The following is a 22,604-nucleotide window of genomic DNA, read 5'->3' as shown; positions in this document are numbered from 1 at the left end:
CTTACGAGCCACCGTTTCGGAGATATGACTGTTCAAAAAGTTGTGAAAATTGTTTCAGATTTACTGCAGTATTTAATGGCTAATGATTGCACTAGAAATACCAAAGCTGCAGAACTACATCCTCGAACTTTAGCAACATCTTCGTCGATTGATAATTTATTTGATGAACTTATGACAGCTCCAACCAGTCACAAGAAATTTCTTACAAATACTCACAACAAGTCTCGGTTCATTTCAATGCTGTAAGAAAATACTGAAAATATATTGGTGAAACCATTAAATCCAACAACTTTTACAACTTTTTGAATCAATATATCTCAGAAACAGTGGCTTGTAGGAAAAAAGTATCAATACGTTTATTATAGATAATTTTATGATCTACAATTTTTAACTGAGGTATTTTTATGATGAAACTCACTGTTTTGCTGAAAATTGCGAAAAACTCATTTTTTAACCTTTGACTTTGAATAAAATCTTTTACATACACAGCTTGATGGGTATTTATGTAACTTCGAATGTCTAAATGGACCTGATTATTATTTGTATTCTAGTCTAAGAGATAGAAGCGAGTTTTGTACTTCATCGATCAATGGTGAAAATTTTAGTTAATACCATTGTTTGGGTGTTGTTAGGAATAATTTCAAGGGTTGCTAACAGCCTTGAGCGTATAGGGGATGGTGGCTGGTGGTTGAAAATGTGACATGACAAATATCAGCAGCTCACATATTAGACACTCAAAAGATTAAGGAAACTAAATCCAAATTTATTTACAGCTTGTTCAATACAGAGAGGTCGAAATCGAAAAATTTCAAGATACTAATGCATGCCTATGAGGGCACCAGGTAAGCGATTTCGACCTCGCCTTACAACTCTCCGTATTTACCAAGTTGTCATCAACTTTGAATTCAGTTTTCTTGAACTACCAAGTGTCTAATGTATGATTTGCTGACAGCTGTCAAGTTTGGGAAGTGACTATACAACAGGCGTGACTACTGCTCCACGTTAAGTAAATAATGAAATAGAAGATAAAAATACGCAAAAACTTAATAGGCCAATTAGCCAAAGAACATAATAAAAATGGTGATAAATAAAAAATTAGGTCAAACAACAAATGTCAAATTTTTATGTTATGAGGGAAAAATGTATTGAATTGTAAAAACCTGTGTATTATTATTTCGTATTAACTTCACGCAAAATGTTAATAAACTAATTGTGTCTTTTGAAGGCTGGGACTAAATCCATGTGACTGAAAGTCATATGGATTTAATACAAGTATGTATTTTTCTACGAAATTTTCAACCCTCCGAATAAACTCATTAACTTTTAATAATTTTCAGTCCTATCACTATTAGGCCTGCTAACCACTCATGCATCTCTAAAAATTTACAGAAAACATTTAATATATGGATAACGGTAAGGTTTGGGCTTAAGAAAATATACATGAATTTGCTTTATTTTTTAACCACCCCTAAATACATTAAAATAAAAAACCGGGTGGTTCTATTTAAAAAAATAAAGAAATTTGATATTTATGACGTTAAACTTTGAATACTTTTTATACACACCCTGTATAAAATGAAAAATTTTTCAACATAGATTCAAATATGGCTGACCTTGCTAAAAGCAACCAAATAGAAACCATGTTCATGTCTTTAATGGTATCCTCGTAAAAAATTATTTATAATAGTCAAATAACTCAAAAAGTATGCATTTTTCGAAAAAACTACTTAGACAAAAGTATACTAAAATTTCACGGAGATTTCAATATCAATATACAGGATGTTCGACTTAAAATCAAAGTTACAGTTAAACCGGAGGTCGGCCATTTTGTAAAATATTCCAGTTGAAAAGATCGTATCCGAAAACCGAATCGTAGAAATTTTCATGATTCTACTATAAGTATTTTACCATATACAGATACTTTTAACTTATCGTGGGACACCCTGTATATTCGTGAAACTTTTAAAGACAATATTATGAAACTCAACTGTGCTTAAAGTGTTCATATAAATTATAGTAGTTGTGGCAAAATATGCCGCTTCCAATTTCCATTTGAACTAGAAGAGTGGCCGCCATTTTAACCCACAAAAACCACCGAATGAAGTACTCTGGTCACATACGACCACATATTAGTAAAGGACCATAAGTTGTATAACATCTTATGTTCGGACAAGCTAGTCGGGTTTAAAGGCAACTCGGTAATGAAACAAAGTAGACCCTGCCATTTGAGATGGAAATGAATGGTCAAGAAAAGAGTGTGAGGCATAGGGCAGGAAACCGCATTACAGTAGCGTTTGTAGGAAAATTGTGATCGACAGTAACCAAATTGGCTATTGTAATTGAAACAAGATATTACATACAAGAATATTCATATTTATTACCAAATAAATATTAAATAAAAAAATTTAAATAGGTAGGTTTAAAATTAAATTAAATTGAAAATAAGATGGTTTTCAGAAAATTTATCGACTTATCAAAAAATAAGTTTTTTTCAATATCATTCTCATTTTTCAACATAATTTGTTTTAAAGTCTTTTTTCTACGTCGGTCAAAAAGCGTGAGAAAAAGTACCATCGTGGTTCATTGTTTCACGTTTTTGCGAAAATCCGTTTTGTGCAGTATTATTATTAGTGATGGAGAGTAATAGTGAAGAAAGTTTAAAGTTCACACCAGAAGATGTTGTTGAATCGGCAACTGCAACGAGACATGCAGGTAACAGTATTTAAAGGAATATAATTCTTTTATGGAGTGGTGTACTAAAAAAGGCATAAACAGCTTCGCAGGAAGAGAGTTACTAGCTTACTTTGAAACTAAATTCAAAATGTGGAAGTCTCCAACACTTCGGTCGACTTATTCAAAACTGAAAGGCACCCTAATGGTAAATAACGACGTATACATCATTAAATACTCGAAACTCATTGCGAATTTAAAAATAAATCAGTTGGCTATAAACCCAAAAGATCTAAAACATTTACCCGTGAAGAAATTAATAAGTTTTTGTTGCAAGTTACAAACGATCATTATCTCATGCATAAGGCATGGCAGCAAAATTTTTAATGTAAGCTTAGATATTATTTGTAACATATTTCAGGTTGTTTTAATATTCGGAATCACAGGAGCTCTGCGGAGGGAGAAATTACATAAAATGAAGTGTAACGATATTAATAATACCGAAAATGTTTTAATTATCACAGCAACTGATACAAAAACTGATGTTTAACGTCGATTTACTGTTATTGGTGAAATATCTGACAATAGATTAAACTTGGTAAACATTTATAAAAAATATAAAAACCAACGACCCACAAAAAATTACACTGGGCATACATTTCGTCGCTCTTCGGCGTCTCTAATAGTGGATTTCGTTAGTGATTTAATTCAACTAAAGAAGCACGACGGGTGGAAATCCAACACAGTTACGGAGGGCTACGTAGACGACTCAATAAAAAACAAAATGGATTCCGCAGTGAAAATTTTAACTGGAACAACTAGTTCGACTTGAAGCAACATTGTAAATGTTCACGATTCTACCAACAATCCAATAAGTACTAATACAACTATAGAGGATGTTATTTCTTTAAACTTGTTAAATGTTGCCAATTCAAGTACCAATACTAATGTAACTTCTTCTTCACTTCAAATAAATAATGCCCACATTTGTACTTTTAATATTACTATTACTAAATCAAAAATTGATAAACGTTTTGTCGAATGTTTTCGTTGTCGAATGAAAATTTTTATATAAAACTCTTGAGTTATGTAACTCTTTTAACTCGAAGGAATTGCCGTCAAACCGTCTTACTCTTGAAAAACTATTACTTTACTGACTTGTTGAATAAATAAATATTTCCTACGACCACTCATGGAAATGATAGATTGCACATTTATTTTTACCTAAGAAAGTAGCTTATTTTATATAAAAAATAACAACATACAACATACATATATTGAAATGATTCTTTTTCGTATGTTATATATGGTCTCGAACAATGAAGAGAATACGAGAATACAATTTGAATCTGGTTGGGTGCCGAAAGGCAAATAGCCAAATTTAAGAAGCCTGATGAAATAGACAATATATAATTTTTTGAGGTTATATTAATAATTATTTAGTTCTTGTTAGATATCTAATATAGTTACAGAAAAATTTATTGTTCTATTGGTTCTTTTTGTTTTCGTTTTTGTCATCCTCACTATTACAAAATAAAAAAAAATATAGCATTTCTTAAATTTTCAACACACGTGTGATATTTTTTAATTGACTTTCTTATTTAAAAAATACATTTTTTTGAAGAATTTAGTACGTAGTCGTGGGAAGAATAGTGTACACAACTCGTTAGAAAGTCTTATCGAATTTTTAAGTCTATGGACATAGAAAAAAATCTGTATGAAACTCGTGAGTAAAGTAACTATTTTCATTCGTAGAAATTGCCGTCAAACCGTCCTACTCGGAAAAAAAGTATTACTTTACTCACTTGTTGCATAAATAACTATTATATAATTTTTCTAGCGGGACGTTTTTAAACTTTTCAAATATTAGTTGCTGGTTTTCTCATATTTAAAAGTCCTCAGGTTGAGGTCAGAAACTTTTCAGACAATCTTCGTTATTACAATCATTCCTTGAATTTTATAAAGTTCGTTAGTTCATTTAAACTGAATAAAAATCTCACTGTCAAAATGTTATGACATCGCTTTATGTCAAGGCCATTTACGTAGATAGAGATCTGTTGATAAATTCATCAACTAGTAAGTCCACTCACTTAAACATTATAATTCTTTAATTTAGAATATTTATTTAGAAAGTCTCAGCCTTTTCGATTAATATTTCCGTACATCACAATATTTGATATATAACAGTAATTATAAATACGAGGGTTGTTACTTATATAAATAAAAACAAATATTTATAATTGGACGCTTCTTCGGGTGTAGAAACATGCAATTTTTTTCGGTCTGCAGAAATAATAAAAATCATTGGTTGCCAAACAAGAAATGATTGATTCATCTTCTGTTGATTTCTCTGAATATATTACAAATTGCTGAATGCTGATTGTGCATCGAAGAATCATTCATTTTGTAACAATATTGGATTCAAATCTATACGTTGGATACATAATTTCAACTCATTAAATTTGAGTTCGATACGAGTAACTCTTGATTTCGAGATCTGAATTTCATCTGGAGACGTTCCTGTGGAAAGCTGTTGAGAAATGGATGCCGCTACGGGTAGCAATCGCATTTCACTTAAACGAAAGGTCAATCGCAACGAACTCTATATCAAAGTCGAAATTGCATCTATTACTTGCAACTCTACTCACAAAGGTACTTCAGACTTGACAAGGATGACTACTAAGAAGATTTATGTTGGTATATTTTCTCTGTAATATGATCAGGATTTAGGTAGTTCAGGTTCACAAGATATGTGTCTCCTTTATATCAGAATATTTTACTCATTTTAAACAAGTATTTAACACCTGAATAAAGGACGATTTCTCATTAAATACAAAGAGTTTTAAGTTGTGCTAATATTCTGAGATGTTATAATGGCGAACTGAAAAAAAACGACTGCGTTTATTGAGGAAAAGAGTTTCTCTAACCACAACATTGCTTCTCCATGTCTCCGCGATTGTTGCAGAAATATAGGCAACGTTTTAATATATCACCTCATCATATGTATACACCTTATCTAGCTCCCATAGATAAATATAGAGGAACAAACACGTAATTTGGGAATTTGAGATTATTTTTTGTCACTATCAAATAACATTACGTCTTTGTTAAAAGTTTAGTTTCAATTATGAAAAATCTAAAAGAAAACGATCGAAGTAAAATAATTATGAACAAAATCAAGATCTAAAGAAATCGATTACGGTTAATCAGTTTGTAAGAATGGGATTTGATAGACAAATAATTTACGATATCTGTTGGGATGTTGAAACGCGTATTTCGATTGACAGAAAGTCAGGATCAGGCAGAGAAGCAACAAAAAATGTCAAAATAGAAGAGAGAAGCTTTGGTTAAAGTAGCTCACGGTAAACTGGGAGACAGTTTGCGAAAATTTGGTAGAAAATTTAAAATTCATAAAAAATATGTAAGCAACCTTATAAAGGAACAGAATAAAGTTCAAAAATCAAGAAAATGGGTACACAAATATTCCAAATGACTAACAAACTCTCAGTGACAACGAATTTTCGCCCGTCAAAGATTTGGAAATCATTATCAATGACGAGTGAAACGGCAAATCATAAGACTTTCATTGAGAGAAAGGCGATGAAGAAAAATCACAAGTGAATTTCTAAAGAAACAAAAAATCTCAACAATCCTTCTGGCAATTCTGTAACTGTGAAAATATGTAAAAAAGAGATCTAGATTAATGCAGTTCATACAGAAATTTTGTGCTTTGGCCATATATGACAAACTGCTCATTATGCAAAGGACCTTATGGGAGCTTTTGCAAAGTTGAATATTCCGTTTATTGAGAAGGAATGCACTTGATGCGCCTCAACTGAAGCTAATTGAACGCTTTTGGTAAGTTTGAATCGAAACGTATATTCTAAACGTTGGAACGTAACAAATGAAACCAAAATCCAAACTTAGAACTCTCAGTGAAAACGAATTTTCGCCCGCTAAAAAATCATTATCGATGATGGGTCATATTTTACTTTTAACGCGATTAAAATGACGAATAATAAGACTTCCATTGTCAGAAAGGCGATGAAGTGAATTCAGAAGTGTTGCCATATATGTCAAACTGCTCATTATGCAATGGACATTTTGGGAGCTTTTGCACAGTTGAAAATTCCGTTTATTAAGAGGGGATGTTCTTAATGTGCCTCGATTGAAACTAATTGAACGCTTTTGGCTAAATTCGAAATGAAGCGTATATTCTGAACGTTGGAATGCAACAACACATGAAGAATTAAAAAAGATTATTTTGATAAAACAACGGCAAACACGAGATCAGTATTTCCTAATTGAATATAACATTTAACAACAAAAATTAGGAAAGCCAGCCGACTGGGTGCTGATTTAGTTGTATAAAATATGTATAATTATAGTTTGATAACCATTGTTTTATAGAGTAAAGTGTAAATAGTTTAATTAAAACAAATAGTTGGCGCGATTTTTTTATCATAACAACAGCATAAGCAAAGCAAGTCGAGCAATAAAATATTGTTTTCACAATAAAGTACCTTTTTTCTAAACCGCACCTCATGACCAAAGTAAATTCATGTGTAGAAAGTCAAAAAGTTTCCAACATAGTTTACTAATGTTTCACCAAAATTGCTATACGATCATCAAAGTGTAAGTTCAGAATAAATATATGATAGTTTTTGCTAGGCTGGAATGTAATTGATGTCGCAAAAAGTTGATTGGTAACGTTTGAGATTCCTTCATGAGAATTCCGCTATACTTCAAACTTTTTTTATTTGAGCTTTTGATAAAAAAAATACCACTATAGCTTTCCAGGCCGCTTTGAATTTTAATTACGACGGGATTATTCAGACGCAAGTGAGAACCTTGCAAACGAATGCAGCAGACACAAGCGTATCGAAAAAAGCTCTTTCATAATTTACGTAAACTATAGCAGCAATAATGTACCTGAAAGTTGTTAATCAATAACAGGCTTCAAAAATTAATCGAAGGATTCAGTTTATTATTTCATAATAATACATATTTTGATATTTTCGTCTTAATCGCATTATTCATATCGAGCTATAAGTTGAAGTAGAAACGCTGGAGGTCTTTCATCACGTCTGACGCGTGTTTCGATAACCAAGTTATCGTCTTAAGAGAATCAAAGTTATAGTTATTTAATAGAACTGCCAAAATTTTGTATTATGTTTTTCATCAACTTAATGATTAGTGACAAATATGATGAGGGACTTAATGCCAAAATTTGAGTGATTGAAAAGTTGATTATTGTTGGTGGAAATGTATATATGTTTTTGTTGCGTTTCGATTTATTTCAAAGAATATTAAATAATTTTAATCATAAATGAGCGTGTTCACCAGCTCCTCTACACGCACTCCAATATAGAAACTCAAATTCTTCTTAATCATTTATCGTATCGATTCCGAAGAAAAAAATTTCTCATTTATAAATAAATTGCAATTTCGGAATTCAGGTATTATGTAGATTGTTTTGCTGATTGCTATAAACCGCATCTGGATTTAGGTGTCTAATGCAAATTTTTTCAATGTTTTATACAAGTTGTACATATACAATTATTTTTTGTCCAAAGTTATTACACAGAACGAATGGTATGTATAGAAGGTGGACAATTTAACAAAAAATGTATTGTACACAATCTCGTAAAATTTAAGAAATAATTCAAAATTAGATTTTTGTCTATTAAATGTCAGAAGTTCTAGAAATTACAACGTATGATCGTCCCCAAACAATCACCATGTAAATTTGAGTTTATTTTCTGCAACATTCCTTAGGTTATGGCGAGGAAATTAAAATATATATTAAAATATATTTAAAACTTTTTGTTAAACACTCGTATCAGGTTTATTAGCGTAGAAATATTGAAAAAGCATTAAACTATCTCATTCTCGAAGTTAACTTCTCTTGATGAATGTAGCGAAATTTGGAAAATTTCATTTACTCCTAGCTATATCTTTTGAAAGCCGAATCAAATGACTGGTGGCTAGAGTTGCCTCAAGATGATTTTTCATCTAACTGAAACTTTCAATAAAGAGGTTCCTTTTATGTTCTTATCTCAAATATCTTTTGAAATATTGATAAAAATTAATCAATACTTTTTTCTTCTATGCAAAAGATGTGAATCTACAAGAAATGATTTGTTTTGAAAATATCTTGTCTAAGTAAGCGTAAGTAAGGTCTGTAACTTGAACAAAATTTTTATATAAACCCCTGTGAGGTTGTAGACGCGTTCTCTTAACTCTAGACCTCAATAATGAGAATATTACTTGTTATGAAAGGTATTATCCAATAAATTATAAATAATTTTGTGTACAAGTGGGGAACCATAATATCACATCAGAAGCCACTTGTTTGTGAGGGAATCGCATGTGGTTTAGTGAGGGAACCGCAGGTGGTTAATTATTATGAGATAACTCTTGAAATTTTATAACAGAATAGCATATTTTATCTGCACAAACATTTGAATATACATATATTTCAACAATGTTAAGTCTTTGCACTGTGAAATTGGATACCTTCATGTTTAATCTATACCAGCTTCTTAAAGACTATCTATAAACTTGAGGTACCTGGTTATAGGTGTCGATTTAGAATATTCTCTTGTTTTCTTCTTCTGTGATTTTATCCTACACAGTATGTATTTCACGATATAAATCTATACATAAAGATGAATTGTCATAGAAAATCTTTTTCAGAAATGTTTTTAAACTTCGCAGTTGCACACTTTCAAGTAGATTTGTCAAACACACTGTGGAATAATATTTCTTCTAAATACTTCAAACATTTACATTGCTTGACATACAAGCTTGCATGCTTTCCAAAAATTTTACCTTTCCAAAGATTATCTATAAACTTGAGGAACCTGGCTATAGGTGTTGATTTTAAAGAGTCTCTTGGTTTTTTCTTCTTCAATTTTATCCTACACAGCATGTATTTCGCGATATACACCCATACATAAAGATGAATTGCAATAGAGAGTCTTTTTCAGAAATGTTTTCAATCTTCGCAGTTGCACACTTTCAAATAGATTTGTCAAACACACTGTCGAATAATATTTCTTCTAAACACTTCAAACATTTACATTGCTTGATAAACAAGCTTGCACGCTTTCCAAAAATTTGGCGTTCTCAAAGACTATCAATAAACTTGATAATTGTTTGATTTTTTCCTGCACATAATGTATTTCGCATTATAGATCTATACATAAAGACGATTTGCAATAGAAATTGGCTGGGTGAAATATATCGAGGATCTCAATGCGACCGTTAAGAATTTTCTTCCAGGACAGTTGGTTCTCTTCAAATCAATCGACACCGTGGGATGACGTAGTCAATTATCCCACATAAATTCACTGGAATTTTCTGGATTACCACCTCACAATTTACAGTAGTCATCATGCTGCGTAACATTCATCAACCTCGAGTGTGCAATGGAACAAACTGTGAAAAAGGTGATGAATAACTTCATTGTGGCAATCATGCCGATGATTACAACGGGTTTATCATTCGATTTTAACCGCTTACAATATCCGGTATGTCTGGCCATTGCAATAACAATAAATAAATCGAAAGGCCAGTCGTAGGAAGTTTACGAAATCAACTGGGAGTTTCAGTATTTCAGTTTTGTAAGTAAGAAACATCATGTGTAATTAATTGAAAATAATAATAAAACTTCATTTATACCGAGCATTTTATATTTGTTTTAATAAAAAAAAGGATTCCTTTTGTTCGCTTAAAGTTTATTTTATACAAAAGTTTAGGTACTTTAATTATGGATTGAGGCAGTACTAAGTCTGCCGGGTCAGCTAGTTTCTTATTTTTGTTTAACTCATCTCCCATTTATTATCTTTCAATTTTATAATCAAATTCAATCGGTATGTTCGTGAAAAATTTACATAGCAATTTCCATCAGTTAAACAGCGTTGCATGTAGTGCCCATGTTTTCAAATTTATATGTAAATTTGATACATCAAATTCTGTTAACCTGTTAAATTTATAACATATTTGTTGACAAGCGCGCATTGATTGTATCTGAAATTGCCATTGAGTCATGTAAATGTACCGTAATGTGTTTCATATGAAATCAGGAAAACTGTATTTAACTGTAACAATTTATTCGGTAACGGTCAAAATATATTTTTATGGGTAGAAATCCTTCACAAGTTCGGTATCAATTTCTTTCCACCATACAGAACCCAAAATTCTTTTGGTGAGGGATACATACATTTTGAATACGAATGAAGAATTTTTTGTACAATTAATTGTTACTGGAACTATGTTATTGGAATAGAGGTGGTAACACCTAATTGAAGTTTGAAAATTCAATTTTCATTTCTATAGAATACAATGCGTCTGATTTTGAATTGAATTATGCTATTTTTCAGAATTTCTCACTTACTCTTGTATATTGAGGATAGTCTTGTATCCATAGGTTTGTTCTTCGTAGCTGCACTGGAACTTTAATGAACTGTACAGTACAGAGTGCAGAGAGCAATGGAGCATTTGTTGATTGTGTATTTGATGTTATTCCAGTATTGTAGTAATAACAATAACGGAAAACGATTTAGTACTTTTTGATATTTTACATTCGTCGAAGATGTAATTCCACTATTTCCAGTTTACACTTATTGCACTATCTTGCACTGGCTCTAGACCGAGTTCAGGATGTACAGTGAACTGAGTGAACTAGCGACATTAGCGCTGGTTTTGCTACAAAGAACGCACTAGTGCGGGAAAGTAAAATTATGCAATTTTTACCTTATTAGATAGTTTTTTACTTCGGACGTTATAACTTTTGTTATTACAAGCAAATAAATATTTACGAAATAATCCATCAAATAATATTTAAACCTTTTCTAGCTTTTTGTAGCATTTTAAATTTTTTGAAAATATAAAATAATAAAGATATTTTTTAGATAACCATGTACATTCTTCAAAGGAGTGTCACAAAACAACTATCAAACCACCCGAGCTTGATATCATTTACTATGACAGCCCAGGCGTGTTTTTGTTACTAAAACTTCAACGTTATTCAAAACGTCTTGGAAGTGACCGAATAAGTAATCTTCTTCTATATTAAACCACGAATCCGATACAATAATATTAATGGATTCATCCGACGATGAACTTCTAGCAGCCATTTTGAAGGCTGCAAATGAAGCTAATTCCCAGCTGCTACCTGCCAAATCCAGACTAAGGTATGAGAAGCAATACAACCAATTTGTTACATGGTGTAAGGAGAAAGAGGCCAAAATTTATGAGGAAGAGGTGTTTCTGTTTTCAGACCTAAGTAAGGTTTTGAAATTTCATACATTATGGTCCCGCTATTCGATAGTAAAAAGTTTAGTAAAAATAAAACAAAATTTGGATATAAGTAACTTTCCAGACTAGTTAGAAAAACTATATCTTCATGGAATTTGATGAAAACTTTTTATTCCAAACACACTGTAATTTTTGATTTGAAATATTTAGTTTTTCACCTCATTTTGACTGGTAGCCCAATTTTTATTCAGAAATTTGGGCTTTTTAAAAAAATCGGTAGGCTTTCTGTTGAATGAAATCTCCAGTTTTTAATGGTGGTAAAAATATACTTTGCTTTAGTGAATTTAAGTGTAAAATTATAGTAAACAGCTAAAAATTATCCATAGAGATTAATTAAAATTTTTTTGTATTGGAATTTCCTTCGTTTGTTTCTGTGTTTTCTGAAAAAATTCACCACAACAATGTATATTTTTTCATCCATTAGAAAGTAGGTATTCCAATGAACAATGAGCACAACGACATTTTTTGAAAAAACCGATATTTCAACAAGAGAATTATTGATTCAAAATAAGGGTTTTTTTTCGATATTGACCCAAATAATATTTTCACTGAATAAATACAGTGTGTTTTGTACATCAAATGTGAGTTGTCATCTAATTTTGTAAAGGAAAATATTTTTTTCAAATAAGAATAAAAACCAAAAATTTTGTTATTTGAATTTTTCACTTGAATTTTCAAATTGCATGATTAAAGTGTAGAACTTTTTAGTAGCTACAACTTTGCCATTTAATTTTTTTCTATAGGACCTGCATTATGTTATGTAGCAGGTTTTTGCGTAAGATGTGTCCTATGTAAGATGTTTTTCTTATCTTAATAATTGTCAACAGCTTTCTTTTGCGACCAATGCGTCTTAGTACTTTGTCGTTGGTGATTTTGTCAGTCCAAGGTTTTTTTATCATTTGAGCTTTCAAGGTCCAAGATCATTCTTCTTTAAATAATCCGTATGATAACTCAATTATCGAGGGTAAATGGATGTGAACTGTCTTCATTTTCTCTAAATAAATAATTATATCCTAGGGATTTCCAAAAACAATATTTTTGATCAACCGAATTAGTTACGTCCAGATTTTTTGTCCCATATATTTTTAAAATTCTTGTGTATGCTGTCATCTTATAATGAATCAAATTTGTTTATTGTTTCTAGCGGTTTACTTCAGAGTAAATTCCACCGAATTTCTAAATTGAAAAGCTTATCTTTAGAGATTTGCTGACAAAAGATAGTTTCAGCTTTATTTTGTATAAGGATTGCGACGACGACGGCGCCAGATTTCAAGAAAACAAACATTAAACAGAATAAACTTTTGTATAGAAATCCTTTTACCCCAGTGTCCTATACAGTCTTATACGGTGGAGATCTTCCATTTAAAGTAAACATCAAGAACGCGACATCATAAAAACAACATATAAGTGAAAGATGTAGAGAAGTCGAGTGAAATGAATACATTACTTCTTATTAGGTACATATAAATAAATAGACAAATCCTGAAAATGTGATTCACACATTCAACTCACTCCGAATGAAAGCTGAAAATATAAAGAAAAAAAAACATTAGGTATAAAACGTTATATCTAGATGTTAATAGAGGGAAAAATCTAACAGTGTTTAGCGATGAACAAGCAGAATCAAACCATAACATATACGGTCTAGATTTTGCTACTTAGGCAGCTAGGTTTTGGTCTTCACTGAAGTGGCTAATGTTTTATTCCACTTCAACTCCTCAGTGGCTTTCCTCAAACTTATGCTGTGAGCTGTTTGTTTGTGAAGCTATCACAATGACATAATATTTGCTATGCAGTTTCCTTCTCTGTTCAACGGAACCTATACAAGAACTCCTCTGTCAATTCTAGCAATTTTTAATGTTTATTGACCTCACAATGCCACGATAACACAAAAATTTTATCAGTTTCACTGTCTTTACTAATAATTTTTGCTTTGAAGTTTTATGATGGGTAATGTAAATTGTTTGCTTGTCTTTGACGTGTTTAATTCCTTCGCCACTGCCCTAAAGTTGTATTCTATTCTTAGTAGCTATTTTTGTTACGCCGCAGGAGGCTTACGGTCCAAAGAAGGGTATCAATGAAGCTGATGCGGCCATAAAGTCATCCTTTTGATCTTCGTGCTCCAGTACTTAAACCACCGTCATCGAAGTTTGGTTAGGTTTGAAACACACACACAAAATCCAGTTTTAGCATCAACGCGAAAGACCCAAGATGTATTCTATCAGAAGAGGAAGACACCAGAAGACAATGTGAACATCGTGGTAGCAGCAATTACCTGGGACACCAAAACCAAATATCTAGGAGTAATCCTAAACCAAGGAAAGACGAAGAAGCAAAAGGACAATTAGACACAAACAATCATCCAACTGAGATAGTTGACGGAAGATTATGTCAAGCAACCAAGGTCGAGAAAACAGCTTGTCCACGATTAGCCGTGAAGACAAAGATCAAGGCAAGAAGAGGCTGCGAAAAACACAACACGCAAAGCCAGATTTCAAGCTGATGGCACCGTCGGAAGAGATATGGGTAGCGATTGGAAGCTCTTCCCGAAAGGCATTTTTTCGCGGAGATGCAACTATGTGTGTGTAGGGTGATATTCAAAAACTATGAATATACTATAAACTATATCCTGAATAGTACTATTGAAATGTCAAGACCGGTCAAATTGCACAATATATCAATAAAATATGAAATTTGTTTCATTTTGATGAGCAAATTCAATTACAACTTTTTCACTGTGACTTCTCTTTTATGGTGGCTTCAGAGTTTGTAAATACTCTAAAGTAACAAGTTGTTTTTATTTTCAGACGGGCACATTTGCGAAACTGCTTAGAGAAACTTAAAGATATAGTGCCTCTGGGACCCGAAGCATCTAGGCATACTACATTAGGACTTTTAACAAAGGCAAAGAGGTTTATAAAAGTAAGTTCTCATACATTTTTTAGTAAAAGAATTAGCGTTAACAAACTAAAATTAAGAAATACAATAATCCATACACAATTATATTAAAAAAGGAAATAGTACTGGCATATTATTTACCATGTTTTGTTTAGCAGAATTTTCTTAGTGGGATTGTGGCAAAATTAAACATTTAGGTCTACTAACTGTAATATATTTCTGAGGTTTCGAAGACTTGTGTATACATCGTCTGGAAATTAATTAAGAATTTCGGCGTTTTAAATTTCGTTGATTCTCAATCAATAACTTTGATATGTATACCTAGCGTTAATTAAGTATTGCTTTTTGAAATCGATAAATTTTGAAAAAATTAACGAAATTTAAAACGCTGCAATTCTCAACTAATTAATTTCCAGACGATGAGTGCGAATGCATTCGAAAGACTCAATAATATATTAGAGTTAGTACACTTTGGTGTTTAATTTTGCCACAATACCACTACGGAAAAACTCTTATTCATCAAGTTTGTAAATGTGAAATGAGTGTGGTAAAATCATCATAATAAAATGATAATTTATTCACGATAATATAATAGAGAAAGGTTCAAAAACTAACGTATTAAAGATATGTGTAAGTAAAAAAAATGAAACATGAAATAAACTAGAATGTGGATGAAAAATGTTGTGGGTCAGAAGCAAATTTATATTCAAGCGACTTGAATCTGAAAAAAGAACTAACAACTATCTCAGTTCTATTTATATTGGCTTAAATGTACTAATTGTACAGAATAAAGAAAAAGGCGAACCAAATAATTGGATTATAACTGAATATGGAATAAATGGAAGAAGAAATTTGTTGAGTTTCATGGATGTCAGTCTGAATGGTTTTATTTATGAATATAGTATGGAAATTGTCCCATATTGTTGCAGAAAAATTCGTCCAACTGTTTTACGATTTCTTTAAAACACTTTCTAAAAATAGTTTGCTGAAGAGTGAAGAGGTGCTGGAAGATACAAATGGATATTCTACTTAATATCTTATACAATTTTTTGAAAGTATTACAAACCCCATGGACTGATTGTAATTTTGTTCATAAAAAATATATTTTTTTAGAATAAAGTAACATTTCCATTAAAAAGCCATTCTTCCATCAAATCTCATACTGGTTCTCTAAGCACTAATATTGTTCTCACTTCTTCTTCCTCTCTCTTCGCTCTTGATAGTTTGTGATCAGATTGACTGTTTGGCTTGGAATCACCAGTATCGATTTTGTGTTTGACGGTTGATGTTCTACCAATCTTCCCTCCTTTTGGTACGAATAGGTCTCGATACTGCGAGAGAAACTTCTTCATTCTCCAGTTCTCAGCTTGTTGTTGACTTTAGAAGTTAGTAGTACTCAGGATCCAACACTGGTTTCCTTTTTGGTGGTAATCCAGTTTACGTTTATTATACGTATTGGGATGTCTTTCGCCAATGTAACTATTCCTTTTCCAATAAGTACTCTTTTGTTATTCTGTTCGTCGTGGATTCATCATAACCGGTGTACCTTCTTCCAAGATTACCAGTAGCCGCGCTACTATCATGGTTTCTCTTCGAGCAGCGTGCTACTCTTAGACTAATTCATCTTCAGAACCCATTTTAATGGTTCTGTTTCCAAAATCCATTTCGAAACGTCTTCGATGCAACGATTACCATTTAGACTTCAAAGCATTTTTACCACACTATTTATTCGAACAACAATTTATGTATTTCTTTGAATAAATACACTTAACAAGTTACTATTCACTAAACTATACACTCAGACTTATTACTAAACAATTATCTAATTTTTAATATTTGATTTAATTTATTTAATCACACCGTTTACTTTTCTATCCCGTTGTGTTCGGAATGATATCAGATTATTTACGGACTGATAAACAAGCGCATATTATTACAAAAAGGATTTTTCGATAATTCAATTCTAGAAAGTAAAGAAACAAAAAGGCTTTTCTAGAAGTTAGTTCTGTGAATACGGAAATTACACACTGTGAATAAGTTATGAAAAGATTTGCCGTTCTTGGAAATTTATACTGAGCGCTGTGCACCAAACAGTTCCATTTACAAAATCTATCAGGACTGGTTTCACGGTTCATGTTGTGGAGGAGTTCGTTATAATAACACAACTGCGCAAAAATCATTTTTTCCTTATTATTTCGTAGAATTACTTTGCCAATTTGTATTTAATTAGTACCATATCGATGGTTTTTCAGACGTTTAAGTTAAAAGTTATTATTTTATGAACAAAATAATCATTAAACCGTTTCATTCGTCAACTTTGAAAAAGCGAGACTTTTTTACGACAGTGTGTTTTCACTTCTAGCAAAGTTTCACTAACTTATTAACAAAGAAAATATTTAAGGGCTATGAAAGTTCCAAAAGTTTTTCGCTCGTCAAAGAACTCGAGGAAAATTTAGAAATAACAAAACTTCTGATACATTATTTCAAGTGATTGCGGTGAAAGTTTTTCCAATAATTCGTAATTTCACAAGGAATGTCTGATGTTCGAAACTTGTTGTTCCGAAGAAATAGTAAAAAGAGAAAAACTTGTCTGATTCAAATTAAAATGTATTTCTAAAACTTAAGGAAACCGAAAAACACTTACCGAACATCATATTTGTCATATTGGTTAACAAATATCACACTCCTTCTAGATATTAACAAATGCACAAAAATTGTGACAGATTATTAAATTATCATTGAGATAAACTATAAACAAGAGTTCTTGAGACGCTGTGCTCCAGCTGTCATAACATCTTTGCGGTGGACAACCTAGTAGTATCCGTGTGTTTGGTTTTTGGTTTGTTGTCCATTTCGCCCTTGAATCCTCTACGGCTTTTGATCGTTTTCGCTGTCAGATCCTTTTCACTTGATTTTGGTACTCCAACGGAATTGAATTTCATTGTTATATTCGGTTGTCGTCCACAGTTTACATTCAATCGGAACTTTAGGCTTTCGATAGAACCTAAACAATAGAATGAGGAGTGCTCCAAGGCTCAGTACTAGGCCTTATTTTGTTTCTTTTGTTTATAAACGACATCGCCTATCTAGATATCAGTGGTAAAATATTTTTATTTGCAGACGAAATTGCAGCCTTTTTTATTAAATAACACCACCATTGATGTCGTTGAATCTTTTAAATTCTTATGGCTTGTTGTGGAGGACAATTCCTTGAGATGGGCGTTACATAGTGTCGCCTTATCCAAAACATTGATTTTCTCCTATTTTGCGCTGAGATCAGTTTCCAAAGAACTGAACTTATCCGCCTCCTTACCATTCTATTTTGAGCGATCCTACAAACTACAATAGAAAGCTGCTGGGCCTCTTTAAAACATTAAAAATTCTTAAAATTTCAGAAAGGATGTTGCATGGCTATCCACTTAGGAGCGCGGAGAACGATCTACTCCAAGTTCAGAATTAGTTAAGGGCTCAATACTTCACAATACAAAAAAATGCACTATTATATGCCGTTTGAAATCAAATTGATATCATCTTCCGCAATAATTTGGGGGCATATTTACTGGAAAGTGCCTTCTACATTATAAATGACCTCTATTCTAATAATAATATTCAATATATTGGTTTAATTTTGCTATGGAGCTTAATTCCCAGACCTAAGAGGGCTTGTGTAGTAGTGCAACTTTCCATTAGATTATATGCCAACAGACCAAAAGAAGATGATTTTTTCAAACATATTTTATGTCATATTTCATAATTTTTCAACACAAAATAATGATTTTAATCATTTAGAAATATTCACATAGTTATGGACATTAATAGGTTAAAATTGACACGTCGATTTTTTTTCAAAAATCATTCTGTATCACTGGAATAATTTACTATCATATAAACTGAATTCTATTGAAAACTTTCGTTAATCGGTCAACTTCTCTCTATAGCGTAACGTGTTTTCAGCTGGATTACTCACGTTCTAAATAGATCAAAACCTCCATCAGCATTTCATGTAATTAGGATTCAACAATCAATCTGAGACACGCAGCATATACATAAATCATGCTTGCAGTCTAATTTGACCGATGGGATGTACTAAGCTCGAGTTCAACACTAATACCCATCAGAGTATCAGTGCCAGTACATATCGCCTCTCAATCACCCCTTTTCATGGAATTTCGAAATGAAGCACCATCGATGTAGATACGGTGAACCGTTTATTGGAGAGTGATGATGTTTGAAATAGCAATGAAAAGCTATTCATTTTGTATTTGTGTTTATAAAAAAAATTATTTTACAATCATCACATGAGTACGAGCTTTTCGATGACCAAACTTAATATACCATTGCATTTGAAAAGTTGAGTTGCAGCTTGGAAGAAAGAATTTCCCTATATTCATTCAGATTGCAGGCAAATTTTTCACTTTTTTTCAAATAATTATTTGAACAATATTAATTTTATTTCGTACTTTTGTCCGACTTTCTACTCAATTCAGACCCAAGCTTACAATGTTGGAATTGATTAAACTCGGAACCACCCCTGAATTGGTTAGTAGCTTTAGTACACTTTGTGTATTTTTGAATTTATTATCTAGATAATTTTTAATTCTATTTTTATATAATAATATGGGAAGAAGAGAGAATGCCCCAAGAATGGAGTAAAGCACTTCCAATTCCAAAAAAAGGTGATAAACTGCTTTGCGAAAACTATAGGGGAATTGCATTGCTAGATACCTGCTATAAAGTGCTAACAAAAATAATAAAGAACAAGAATGTGCCGAGAAAATACTAGGGGAATATCAAGCGGGATTTAGAGCTAATAGATCAATAACGGACCAAATATCCTCCCTAAAATAATTACAAACCACCTGCTATGAATACAAGATACCACTTTATTCCTTGTTTATAGATTTTAAGCAGGCATATGACAAATTAAATAGGAACAAAATGTACGCAGCAATAAGCAAATTAGGAGTACCGGCAAAAATAATCAGATTAGTTAGACTAACCTTAGATAAAACAAAAAATGAAGTTATATGGAAAGGGTATAAGTCTGAAGAATTTCAGGTCAACAGAGGACTCCAACAAGGTCACCCGCTCTCCACTGTATTATGTAATATGTTTTTGGAAGTAATTATCCAAAATTCTAAATTAAAAAGCGATGGGACAATCTTCAATAACGAATGCCAATGTCTAGCTTTCGCAGAAGACGTAGCATTGATAGCAAAATCCAAGAAGCATTTAAAGAAGGCAGTAATAAAATTGGAAGAGGAAGCCAAAAATAAATCAAGAGAAGACAAATTATATGATCATGGGAGATACACAGTTAGAAACAGAGGATTACTTGTCTTTTAGGACAACCAGACAAAAAGAGTACAATTTCGAAAGAGTTTCCATCTTTGTGTATCTAGGAGTAGTAATAGAAGACAAGGGAGTAGAAGAATTAGAACTTAAAGCCAGTATTAAATCACTGATGAAGTCAAAATACGTGTGAAGAAAAACAAAAATAAGAATATATAAAATATGCATGTGAGACATGGATATTAAAAAAGGCACATGAAGCCATGTTGGAAAGATGGGAGAGGAAGATACTAAGAGGAGACAAAGACCAATAGGGAAAAAGAGAAAGGAAGAGATGGAAGACCTAAAAAATAATAATGTTCAGAATTGGAGAGAAAAAGCTGTGAACAGGAAGGGATGGAGAAATATTGTGTGGAAAATGCAAAATAGACGACTTTGATATATAATATATAAAACTATTTAAGATTGCAATTCTTGCCCTAGGCCTACATGGCCTGTAGAGTATATTAATAAATAAATGTTTTGAAATCCTCCAGACTAGGTAACCTGTTTTAAAAACCTTATGAATTTTTTTCACAATAAGACCTGGGTTGTGCGATGGGCTGAAAGACGGTGGATAGACGCTTTTGATCTATGATGTAGCATACTAAGAATATGTACCACGAACGACTAAAAGACCAAATGTGCCTGTGCCAGAACAAGTTGATTAGCCACAGATTATTTAACTTTTTCGATATAATAACAACTAATAAACTAACGTGAAACAGAAAACGTCTAGACTATAATGAAAATGTTTTTTTTTCTACGTTCGATATAATATTCACGTTTTTTTTTCATCCATAAAGAATGTAATTGCTGAATTGGTCAAAAAAGTACCGTAACGGTTTATTTTTTCACGATTTTGCGTTAAAAGAAGTGTCGTAACGTGTCATCTTTTAATGCAACTTTAAAATTGTTTTATCAAAATAGTGGGTACGCAACAATATTATTATTGGTGATGGAAAGTGATAGTAAAGAAAGTTTAAACTGCACACTAGAAGATTTTGTCGGTAACTGCAACAACTAAGACATCCAGGGAACAGTATTTAAAGGAATATAATTCTTTTATGGAGTGGCGTACTTGAAAAGGCATAAACAGCTTCATAAAAAGAATGTTACTAGCTTACTTTGAAACTAAATCCAAAATGTGGAAGTCCTCAACACTTTGGTCGACTTATTCAAAACTGAAAGCCACCATAATAGTAAATAAGGACGTAGACATAAGTAAATACTCGAAACTCATTGCGAATTTAAAAATAAATCAGTTGGCTATAAACCCAAAAGATCTAAAACATTTGCCCGTGAAGAAATTTGTTGTTGTTGTTGTAAATGTAAATTCTTTCAAAATAATGTTTCTTATCTAGGTCATACTATTACAAGCGATGGAATTTTACCTGACAAATCAAAATTCGAAATTATAAACAAATACCCAGTACCTACAAACGTCGATGAGGTCAAAAGGTTCATTGCCTTCTTAAATTATTATCGTCGCTTTATTAAAAATTTTGCCGAGTTTGCAGTTCCACTTAACAAAAAAGAATTCGAAATTTGTTTGGACCGAAGAGTGCCTAAACTCCTTTTTAAAGCTAAAAAGTTAGCTTTTAAAATCTCAAATTCTGCAATACCCCGACTTTGGAAAACAATTTATCTTAACCACGGACGCCTCCAAACAGGCCTGTGGAGCAATTCTTTCACAAAATTTTAATGGAGTCGAACTACCAATCGCCTATGCATCGAGGTCTTTTACAAAAGGTGAAACTAACAAGGCCACAATTGAGAAAGAATTGGCTGCTGTACACTGGGCAATTAAGTATTTTAGGCCATATCTTTTTGGCTATAAATTTTTAGTAAGATCGGACCATAAACCACTCGTTTATTTATTTACTATGAAAGATCCCTCTTCCAAATTAACACGTATGCGTCTAGACTTAGAAGAGTACGACTTTGAGGTAGAATACATTAAAGGTAAAGATAACGTAGACGCAGATGCCTTATCTCGTATTCACGTCGAAGATCTTAAAAACATCTCTGCCACATCTATAAAAATTTTCGCTGTAACTCGTTCAATGACAAAGCGTACTCCAGATACAAATTCGACCATTGCCGAAAAAACTAGCCCACAAAATAATTGATTTGAAGAGCACCACAAATAAGTTTCTGTTACAAGCTTCAAACGATCATTATCTCATGCATAAGGCATGGCAGCAAAATTTTTAATGTAAGCTTAGATATTATTTGTAGCATTTTTCAGGTTGCTTTAATATGGAATTTCCGTCAAACCGTCCAACTCGTAAAAAAAGTATTACTTTACTCACTTGTTGCATAAATAACTATTTCCTACGACCACTTATGAAAATAATAGATTACACACTCATTTTTAC

At 32.1% G+C, this 22,604-nt stretch overlaps 1 protein-coding gene across 1 annotated transcript in view; it reads left to right on the top strand.

Annotated features, from left to right (window-relative positions):
- Window positions 1-22,604, top strand: part of LOC130452750 (max dimerization protein 1-like) — a 333,631-nt gene that overhangs the window by 230,358 nt on the left and 80,669 nt on the right. The window contains exon 4 of the mRNA XM_056792169.1: window positions 14,802-14,916. Coding sequence (XP_056648147.1) covers window positions 14,802-14,916 — 115 coding nt within the window. The remainder of the gene's footprint in view (window positions 1-14,801; window positions 14,917-22,604) is intronic.

The sequence above is a fragment of the Diorhabda sublineata genome, chromosome 2 (genome assembly GCF_026230105.1).
Source record: "Diorhabda sublineata isolate icDioSubl1.1 chromosome 2, icDioSubl1.1, whole genome shotgun sequence".
Taxonomy (NCBI): Eukaryota; Metazoa; Arthropoda; class Insecta; order Coleoptera; family Chrysomelidae; genus Diorhabda; species Diorhabda sublineata.
The sequence above is the reverse complement of the archived record's forward strand: the minus strand, read 5'-3'. Positions and strand labels throughout refer to the sequence as shown.